General features: G+C 43.2%; 1 protein-coding gene across 1 annotated transcript in view; it reads left to right on the plus strand.

Moving 5' to 3' along the window:
• EGFLAM (EGF like, fibronectin type III and laminin G domains) overlaps positions 1-5390 on the plus strand; it is a 261390-nt gene extending 256000 nt beyond the window's left edge. The window contains exons 21-23 of the mRNA XM_036767943.1: positions 1524-1607; positions 2763-2866; positions 4451-5390. Coding sequence (XP_036623838.1) covers positions 1524-1607; positions 2763-2866; positions 4451-4605 — 343 coding nt within the window. The 3' untranslated portion in view covers positions 4606-5390. The remainder of the gene's footprint in view (positions 1-1523; positions 1608-2762; positions 2867-4450) is intronic.
• Positions 5391-11139: the final 5749 nt, after the last annotated feature.

The following is an 11139-nucleotide window of genomic DNA, read 5'->3' on the forward strand; positions in this document are numbered from 1 at the left end:
CTGTGAGTTAAGTATGGTCTTTGCCATTCCCAAATGGCAAAATAAATAGTTTTTAAATTAAAATAAATGGTTTTTAATAAAATAAAACTTTATTTTAAAATGTAAAAACCAATCTTAGCCCATGAGCCAAATGTTAGCCGTAGTTCATTGAACTCTGCTCTTGACCAGTAAGAAGTCAATTTTCATTCACATGATTGTTTTTAGGTTTTTGCTTTGGCTGAATGCATACATTATGGACAGTCAGTGCAGACAGGTTCATTGTATGGGCTTGTGCATTACTACAACTTTTGTTTTTGTAAAACTGGTTGGAGAAAAACATTGCTTTAGGATATTATTCTTCTCTCTTTGTTGTTTAATCACTTTCAGTCACATCCAACTCTTTGTGGCCCCTTTTGGGGTTTTCTTGGCAGCCATACTGGAGTGGTTTGCCATTTCCTTCCCCAGCTTATTTTACAGATGAGGAAACTGAGGCAAACAGGGTTAAATGGCTTGCACTGGGTCACACAGCTAGTTAGTGTCTGAGGCTGGATTGGAACTCAGGTCTTCCTGACTCCAGGCCTGGTGCTCCATCTACTGTGCCACTTAGCTGCCCCATTCTTCTCTCTAAATAGATGTAACTGAAGGAAAGTGCTTGCTCCTAGGCCAATGTAATAATAACAGACGTTTCTATAGGACATTAAAGTTTATGAAAGCACTTTACATTCATTACTTCATTTGAGATTCACAACAGCCTTGTGAGGTGGGTAAAACAGCTCCTTATTCCCCCATTTTACAGCGAGGGAAACTGAAGCTCAGATTGGTTGTGTCTTATTTAGGGTCACACAAGCTAGTGAATGTCAGAGGAAGGATTTGAACCCAGGTTTTCTAGCCTCCAATTCAAACCCAGGTTTTCTAGACTCCAAGTCATTACACCCTACCACACAGAGCATTTGTTCTCAACCTGGGCTCTGTGAACTTGTTCTTTGTAATATTTTGATCATCGCATTTCAATATTAGTTTCTTTTTTAACCTTGTATATTTTATTTTATACATTTAAAAATATTATTTCAAGAAGGGGTCCACAGGCTTTGCCAGATTGCAAAAGGGGTTCAGGACACACTAAAAGTTAAGAACTCCTGACATGAAGGGTCAACAAGTTACTAGAGCCCAGGGGATTAACTCCTCTCTCCTCCTTTCCTGTCCCCAGACCCTGCTGCCAAAAGCCCTATCTTGATTCTGGTGCTACTGGTGAGTCAGGGAAGTAGGTGTAATGGCTATCTTGAGATGGAATAGGAAGAGAATTATAAACAGTGATTAAGTTTAACTGAAATAATTCTTTTAATTTAAAAAAAAAACCCTTCAGAGACATTATGGATTCAGTAGGACTTTGTGGACTATCCTGGAAAATGCACTATCATCACTAACATGGAGTCTATGGGAAAATGGTATTCTGCTTTAACATACAGCTAGTGGACACAAGGCTGGATTGTATTCTCAAGTTTTACTCTTTTCTCTGCTATCTTCTTCCCCAACTATGCTTCTAGCTACAACTTGGGCAGTGGTGTTGTTTCCATTGTCGTGAATGGATCCTTCAATGACGGCCGGTGGCACAGAGTGAAAGCCGTCAGGTGAGTAAAGATTGCCTCGAAGGAGGCAATCTGAGTTAAAAAAAAAACAAAACAACAGGAGTCTGGCTTTGGATTTAGCACCAAACCCCATTCTCCCAGCCCCATCCCTGCCTCATCCAACACTATCCTTATACATTCATACATATGTTGCCTCCGCCTGGGGGTCTTGTATCATTGTCCTAACATTCCAGGACCCAACTTTCCTGAACTAAATACTTTGCCTTTAACTCCAGGTGCCCCAGACTCCCAATGGAATGCTTTCTCACCCCTGGCCTTCTAGGTATCCCATGCATTTCACAATTAGCAATGCAGGGCATTTTACTTCCCTTCTATCTCCCCCCTTCTATCTACCCTTTCCCATCATTCAAACTTACTCATCCTGTATCATACACTTCACTTCAGGATCAGGCTAAGGAATGACCTCTATCTGCCAATTAACTTCTCTTTAGAACATTAGTATTGTCTAACTTATGGGAAAAGACTAGAGGAGACCCCTAAGTTCATTCTCTCTCTCTCTCTCTCTCTCTCTCTTTCTCTCTCTCTCTCTCTCTCTCTCTCTCTCTCTCTCTCTCTCTCTCTCTCTCCCTCTCTCTCTCTCTCTCCCTCTCTCTCTCTCTCCATCCCTCCCTCTCTCTCTCTCTCCATCCCTCCCTCCCTCCCTCTCTCTCCCTTTCTCTCCCTCTCCATCCCCCTCCCCCTTTCCCTCTCTCCTTATCTCCTTCCCAACCCCTCTCCTCTCCTTTTCTGACAAGGAGTCACATCTAGGAAACTTATGTCCAGCAAATCTTAGAGGCCACAGCAAGGGACAAGCAAAATGAACAAGCAAAAGGCCTCAAACTGAGCTCTGATCTTGGGGAAGAGATCCTTGTTCTCTTTGCCCTGTTTTATATAGTGCATTGGGGGGTGGGGCATGAGGGGTGGGACCATAGGTGTTCACTGTCGCCAGAAGATATATGTTCCTTCTGCCTTTTAAAATCCCCTTTGGCTTCTGTGCTCCCAAATCCCACCCTGGATGCCAGAAGTAGGATTAGAGTGTTAGAAAGCTCTTGCAAACACCAGGTTTGGGGCATTTTTCTCATGCTTAGTCTTCATCCTTCATTAGATGCTGTCTATAAAATTGAAAATTGTTATTGAAAATGGTGACTGTCTTTCTAGGGATGGCCAGTCCGGAAAGATAACTGTGGATGACTATGGAGCTAGAACTGGCAAATCCCCTGGACTTATGAGACAGCTGAATATCAATGGAGATCTCTATGTAGGTAAGTGAGTGTGGTGGCACCTGGCTACAGCTAAAGGCATTTGTTTACATTGGTGTTTCCTGTAACTCAAGGTATGGGTTCCCTGTAGCTGTTAGTTCCAGTTAGTGAAGCCAAATGAATGACAGGCAGGAAGTTTGGGAGGTCTTTAATTCTTCCACACTCATTCCTTGGCTGGAAACAGGGGCTGGAAGGAACTTGCTTAGACCCCTTTGTGCTTTGGGCCAACCCCTTGGGAAAACAAAGCTTTTCTTGTTTGGGAAACAAGAACCTGCCAAAACCAGGCACTACCTGGTAAAGAAAGGAGACATTCTTCTGTTCTTAGACACATCTCCCAAAACTGGCAAAGACTTAGGAGGACCAGCGAATCTTCAGACTCTTAAGTCTTCCTCATGTGATCACAAAAAATTAAAATATTCCTTCATAATTAATGAAACCTTTAAATTAGTTAATAAGATGGGATTAATAGAAAAAATACTAAATATTTTACAAATTTGGTAACTCATTTTGTTTGAAGCTGATATGACTTCTATTTATACTCCATATTTCATTGAAATTAATATTTACTGACTGACTGAAATCCCTCTGTTTGAAAACTTTATCAATGACCATTTTGTTCCAAGGCAGTGGCTTTAACTAGAATGTAAGGGTATGGTATATATTTATACACATCTATTTGCCTCCATTGCAGTTAATCACAGGATTGGTGAATATGACAGAAAAAGAATAAATATTTGATAAATGATAAATGTTGGAGAAGATGTGGGAAAATTGGGATACTAATGCAATTGGTAGAGTTGTGAACTGATCCAACCATTCTGGAAAGCAATTTGGAACTATGCCCAAGGGCAATCAAACTGTATATACTCACTGACACAATTAATTATCTGGGATATGAATGTGAAATGCTAAGTAGTCAACTTGAGATTGACCCCTCCTCATTTTGTTCAATTGACCACAGGGACAGAGCAATCAGTAGAGACAGTCATGCATCATCTGTGAAGATATATTCAAGAAAGCAGGAACGCATCTAGAACTAGGGAAATGACTTTTGTATTGTATTCTTAACTGGTCAGAGCACATCTGGACTGTTGGGCTCAGTTACAGGGGCCACAGCTAAGGAGAGACAATTGAGTTCTAGCTCTGACACTCCCTCTTTGAACTGGAGCAAACCACTTCACTTCTGGGGTCTCAGTTTCCTTATGTGTAAAAATGAGAACACTGGACCGCATGACCGTGTCTCCCAGCTATAAATCTATGGTTCTGTGATCTGTGAGAAGCTGGACAGCCTCTAGAAAAAAGGCTTTCAGTATTGTGAAGAGTCTTGAATTCATGGGAAAGAAGTAGCATGTTTAGAGCACTGGAAGAACAGATTTGAGGAAGGGGACTGGGAATATGGGACATGATAGTTTCCTTTTAAAATATTTAAGGAGTTGTCCTATGGAAGAGGGATTAGAAAATTTTTTGGTCCCAGAAGGCAGAAAGATGGCAAAATTTGAATCCCTTTCAACTGTAAGATACTGTGATTCCCTAGCTCTGTGATCTCAACTTTGACTCACTGTCTCCTTCCCTCCTGGTCCTTGGCAGGTGGAATGAAGGAAATTGCCCTGCATACAAATAGGCAATACATGAGAGGCCTAGTGGGCTGTATCTCCCATTTCACTCTTTCTACTGATTACCACATTTCCCTGGTGGAAGATGCAGCTGATGGGAAAAACATCAACACCTGCGGAGCCAAGTAAGCGCAGCCAAGCTTCCCCAGGGGAGAGCGAGCATTTTTTCCTCCAGAAGTCCCGTGTCCCTGCCATCCAGCCCAACGCTGCACACCAAGTCCCCAGGGCACCCTCTCCTCATCAAAGAGGATGGCACCCTGATGAGAAACTATAGACTGGACCAGACAGAGAGGAGAATCCCAGCAGCTTTCCCTGCTGACGCTCTATGGACCAAACCCCACTGGATCCTCTGTGTAGGAAATGTCAGACTGTCCACTGAATGTATAGTGACTAATGAGATCAAACATGAATGCAAATTCCAGAGATCGCTGTGCTGTGATGAATAGTTCCATGACTGTGTCGTGAGTCATAGTGCTTTCTTTTTAAACATCCAGCAGAACAGTATTAAATGCTTCTCTTCACTCCTGATTCATGATACTTTTAATACAGCAGGATGACTATGTGACCCCAAACTTCCCCTTTCTTGCCCTGCCCTGTGAATTTGCTTAGCTCCCTGCTGCTGTGTCCTCAGCACATTCTGGCCATGCCGTGTATATAAGGAAAGAAGAAACTCAACCCTATGGAAACTATTTCAGAATCGTTATAGGGACTGGAAAGGTCACCCTTAATATTAAAAGCCTCCTTTTTTTAAATAATGCAAACCTCAGAAAATAGACACCATGATTTTGTAGAAGTACTTTTGTATGTGTATATTTTTATAGAGGCAGAACTGACCACATAGTATACCTTGGAAAGTTTAGGTGAATTACATGCGCTTCCGTCCCTGAACGCTTTGCATTTGGACACTATTTGGTATCTGTGGGGGTAGGGTCAGGGTGGGCAATGGGGAGCCTGACAATTCTCTTTTGTCATTATTGATGATTCAGAGTGTACGATTGGGAAGCTTTCCTCACCTAAGCTGATTAAAGGATTGAACGTATGTTGTTCCTGGGTATTTTGCCATCACTTTTTATGTTGAGTGGGGAGAAATCTTAAAAAGAAGGTAACAATGAGCCAGAACATTCATTCATTCCCTCACCCATCCATCCATCCATCCATTGACCCATCCATCCATCCATCCATCCATCCATCCATCCAGTCACTTCATTCATTCACCTAGCATGATTGCTAACCCCTTGTGGTAGCCACACTCCTGAAACCTATAGAAACTGACATTTTGTTCACACTGTGACATGAGGAAGCCCTTGGTGTGGCCTGAATACAGACATCACCATCAGGGTGGAGCTGGGGAAGAGCCGTCCTTCCAAAAGGTCAGCCATGGGCCCTTTGATGTCTAGGCATGTGACTCTATAGCCTGAGGAGTATATCCCAGTGGCATGACCATCTGAGGGAAATGTGAGCTGCACACCCTGTCCACACGGAGAGCCGAGAAATCTGACCTGACTGAAGAAATGAGCTATAATTAGCTACAGTCATAGCATTGGTCTTTTTCATTCAACATATATCTATTATGTTCCTACAATTCAAAAAGCAATGCTGTACAAGTTTGGAGGTGGGGATGGGGGCAGGGGCAGTGTAGGTGGGTAGGAAACATGAAAAGAATGACTCACATTTAGTTGCATTTATGGATAATCCATCCAGGAGAGCTTTGTTCCTCCCAGCCCTATGACATTGGCTGTGTGTGTATTATTATCCTTATTCTAGGATGTGTAAACTGAGTCTCGGGAAAGTTGAAGTGGCTTGCCTAACTAGTAAGTTTCACCCAACTAGTAAGTGGTAGAGTCAGAATTCAAACTCGGGTCTTTGGATTCCATGGCACCACGTTGCCTAGGCTCAGACGCAGTGACTCCTGGCATCCTGGCTTTCGGAACCCCAAAGTAAGCACATCCTGACACATAGCCCAATCCGAGGTGGCCAGGATGCTTCCTTCCAGGCGTTGCCTGCTAATTCATATTCTCTTGCCCTTGTCCACTCAGGGGTGTGGCAATTAGTGAGATCATTCAGTGATTAGGTGGATCCTGGCTCCTTACCCCACCTCATATCACACTCTTAGAGGGAAAATATTAGATCTGAGTCCTGGTTTCCCCACCCCAACCCTCCCAAAAAAGAAAAATCTCTTCTCCAAAATCACCATTCCTTGGTGAATATGCATAATTGAGTTGTATTTTCCCAGTGTAAATGTTGTCTAAGGAGGAAACAATCACCCAGAGATACAAAGATGATGATGGGCACCCGCCTTCAAGGACCTTCAGTCTAGTTGGCAATAGGGAGACAGATAAGAGTAATTACATAGGGAAAGTAGTATCCCCATGATGAAGAAACTGAGGTACAGAGTGAATAGATGAATTGCCCTTTGTGAACCTGGGCAAGTCCCATTCCCTTCAGGTCTCAGTTTCTCCATCTGTCTAATGAGAGGGTTGAATTAGATCAGATTTGTCAAACACAAAGTTGGAAGCCTGTATGCAGCCTGAAACCCTCCAGTAGTGGGAGCCAAATTAAAACGTAATTAGGATATTTAACAAAATAAATAAAAGTACGCTAAAGCATAAATAACACTACATTTTAAAACTAAGCAAATCTGTTGCCCACAGAGGTCCTTATATGTACATTAATGGTCCTCCATTTCTATTTGAGTTTGCATCACTGAACTAAATGACCTTTAATTAATGTCTCTTTAAACTCTAAATCTATAATCATGGCATAAGCAGATAGAGAGCTAGACTTAGAGTCAAGAAGACCTGAGTTTGAATCCTGCCTCAGTAATTTAATAGCTGTGTGACCCTGAGCAAGTCACTTAACTACTGTCAGCCTCAGTTTTTTATATGGAAAATGGGAAAAATAATATTCCATACATCCCAGGGTTGTGGTGAGTATATTGTCATATATTATCAAATGAGATAATACATGTAAAGTGCTTTGCAAACCTTAAAGCATTAGCCACTGTGGTTATTATTCCACTACGGTATCCTCACCTACCTGGGAATGCGCTTCTCTAGAACCAGAGGGTGGTGAGCCCTAATGAGGGGTTAGAGACTCCAAGTCACCTAGGTGGGCTGCTAGGAGAGAGCTATAAAGAAATGGGCACTTTTAGGAATCCTGTGGGTTCAGAAACCTAAGAGGATGGGCAAGGGGTGGAAGAGGAAGCAGTGGGCCTCTCACCTACCTCTCCAGTCTTGTTCATGTTACTCCTCTTTGTGTATTCTATGTTCTACCCAAACTAGCCTCACTAGTCATTTCCCTACTCAACCTCATCCCTCCAAGCATTTGATTAGGATGTGCCCCATGCCTGGAGTGCCTTCCCTCCTTACTTCTGCCTCCTAGAATCCTTAGCTTCCTTCAAAGTCCACAGCTTACGTGCCACCTCCTACACAAAAGTTTTCCTGATCCCTTTCCCCTACCCTGATTGTCCGTGCTCTTTCTTTGGAAATTGCTTTGGATTTATTTAACTGTGTGCACATTCTGTGGGCTTCTTCTCCCTCTATCTCTTTCCCAATAGAATGTAGGTTCCTTGAGGTCAGGGACTAATTTTTGTTTTTTGGGAAGTTTTGTCTTTGTACATCACAGTTCATTCATTCATTCAACAGTGTGACCTTGAGCAGTAAACTCCCAGGGCCTGAGCTTCCTCATTTGTAAAATAAAGGAATTAATCTAAATGATCCTATGATCCTTTTAATAATCACCTGCTATGTACCAAGGGAGCAGCTAGGTGGTTCAGTGGTTAGAGAACAGGGCTTAGAGTCAGGAAGACCTGTGTTCCAATCTGGCCTCAGATACTTACTACCTCTGTGACCCTGGACAAGTCACTTAATCTGGTTTGCCTCGGTTTCCTCATCTGTAAAATGAGTTGGAGAAGGAAAAGGCAAACCACCCCAGTATCTTTGCCAAGAAAACCCCAAATAGGGTCACAAAGAATCAGACATGATTGAAATGACTGAAGAGCAACAGCAACACATACAAAGCACTGGGCTAGGCTTGGGTTTATAGAGACAAGAAAAGAAACAAAACCCCACCTAATCAGTGCTTAATCAATTGAATCAATTCAGTTGGAGGTCCCCTACTTGAGGAAGCAATAAAATTCTGAGTGCCCTGAACCAGGAAAAAGCAGTGGGTAAATGCTAAACAGAGGCCAGGGGGTGGCATCAGATTGGACATTTCTGGTGCCATGTTGGAACAAGTCTAAATCTCGAGCTAAATGAATTGTGGACTGGGGACCCAAAGAGGACTCTGCTTCATTCCCAATCAGCAGCACTAAGAGAACCCAGCATGGAAGGAGACTTGGAAGGACCTCAGACATCATTCTAGTCCAAAGTTTTCACTTAACAGATGAGAAAGTTAATTAAGTTGTCCAAGGTCATTAAACTCGTTAGTGGCAGAGCCAGGACTCTAAGTCCAGTTGCCTGACTCTGATGCTGTGATGGAGCCTGTAAGAGACTATGAAATGCTTTAACCTCCTGCCAGGTTGCCCACGTAACACGAGATTGTGAAGCTGTGACTTACCTCATCCGTCCAGAGCCGGTGCCCCCATTCCCTCACAGTCATAAAAATAGTTGTGTACTTGAATGAACCATGTACTTGGAAGCTGCAGCAGATACAGTGGGGGAGGGGGAACTACAAGAGGAAGGGGAGAAACGGGAAAAGACTGTGGATCCCAGGGACATGTTTTTTGGAGGAAGAATGCTTGAGCTCCTGGACCCTTTTGTTAGTCTGGGGTGACATTAGCAGAAATTTACCCAAGAACAATGTGGAAATTTGTTTTGACTGTTTTTTTTTTTCTTTAATGGGGGAGGGGGAAGTGAGGAGAGAAGTAAATGCCTACTAATTGAAAAAGAAAAGAAGAGAAATTTACCCAAGGGGAAAGCGGACAGAAAGCTATCCAAATCGGGGCAGCTTTCTGTACAGGTAATGCTCTTGTTGGCTCTGTTCCCTCTTTCCTGTATTTCTTCACTTCTCCATACTCTTTCCAAGAAAGTAAATATGCGAGTCCCAAGGAAGAACTACATCAGCTCCATGGCTGCTGAAAAGAGCTCTTGATTGTCCTTGGTACGGCTGTATCTTTTGATCATTAATATTCCACCTATATCCTACCCATTTCAGTTGTGCTAATGAATTTATAACAGTCTAGAAGAAACAAAACATCTGCTTATTTCCATCCTTCTTGCAGCCAGATATTACGTTGGGGGTGTGGGGTGGGGCTGGCATTCTTGCATGGCCATGAAGCATGGAACAAAAGAATTACAAAATGAAAATCATCCAGCCAGCAGGTGCAGGGTGGCCATGAGCAGGTTCCAACACACAACACCAGCAAAGAACTCTAGGGTCAAACTGTGGCCTGAGGGCCAAATCTGTCCCACTGCCTGTTTTTGTATGGCCTTCAGCTTCAGTATGGTTTGGGCTGTACATAAACAGAAGCGGATTCGATGTGGCCCTTGGGGACATAATTTCCTGACCTCCCAGGATGCAATAAATTCCCCAGAAGCAATCAAAGAGATGTGTCATCAAGAAAGATGGGGTGGTCCCTGGTGAGAATGAGGCATAACTGATGGATAGCCCATACATTCCCCAGCCATATCTGATATTTTGAGAGAAAGCTTCCCAGCACTTAGAGTGGATCTAATTATGATGAACTCATGGGAAGACTCAGGAAAGAGTCACAAAGGATGGATAGGCATGGATGGGGTGCAATCTTCATTGTTGGAGAGAATGCCCACATCAGTGAGACTGCAGATCAAGTGGAATAAGGGTAGTGTAGACAACTCTACCCACTCACCCTTCCCCCTTGAAGTAACTCTCTCTGAAGTAACAGTTCTCAGCACTGCCTATACTTTCCCAGTTTCTCTTGTATTATGGTTATTCACATACTTCAGTTAGATTCACTAGTGGACTATAAGCTCTTTGTAGGCAGACAGACCCTGTGCAGACCCCCACCCCCAGCACTTAGTGCAGTGCCTCGTACATAGCAGGCACATAATAGATAGAAGGGGGTACACTTGGTTCCATTGAATCACTCAAAGGATTCATGATTGTCCTGGTTAAAGACAGTAACAGAAACTCATCAGTTCATTTAGCTTGCAGGCTGCTACGTTGGAGAGAAGTGTGGTAGGAAGGAAGGGAGAACACCTGCATCTAATGAAGCTCTGCAGTTTAGCCAAGGAATTCACTTTGTTGTACTTCAATTGTGTCCAGCTCTTCATGAGTTGGACCCAACCAAAGAACAACAACAGAGTGAAATGACCCCATTTGGGGTTTTCTTAGCAAAGATACTGGAGTGGTTTGCCATTTCCTTCTCCAGCTCACTGAGGCAAACAAGGTTGTGACTTGCCCAGGGTCACACAGCTGGATTTGAACTGAGGAAAACGAGACTTTCTGATTCCCAGCTCTCTCTATCCACTAGCTGCCCACAGATTTTACTTACTCCTTCCCAACTAAGAGGGAGATTCAATTAAATCCAATTAACATTTATTAAGCACCTTCTCAGTGCCAGGCACTATGCTAACCACTGGGGACACAAAAGATGCAAAAGACAGTTCTTGCCCTCAAGGAGCTTACAGTCTAATGGATTCGAGAGCCAGCCATTGCATTTCTCCCCCATCCCGACCCAAGGCC

This window comes from Trichosurus vulpecula, chromosome 1 (assembly GCF_011100635.1).
Source record: "Trichosurus vulpecula isolate mTriVul1 chromosome 1, mTriVul1.pri, whole genome shotgun sequence".
In the NCBI taxonomy this organism is placed as follows: Eukaryota; Metazoa; Chordata; class Mammalia; order Diprotodontia; family Phalangeridae; genus Trichosurus; species Trichosurus vulpecula.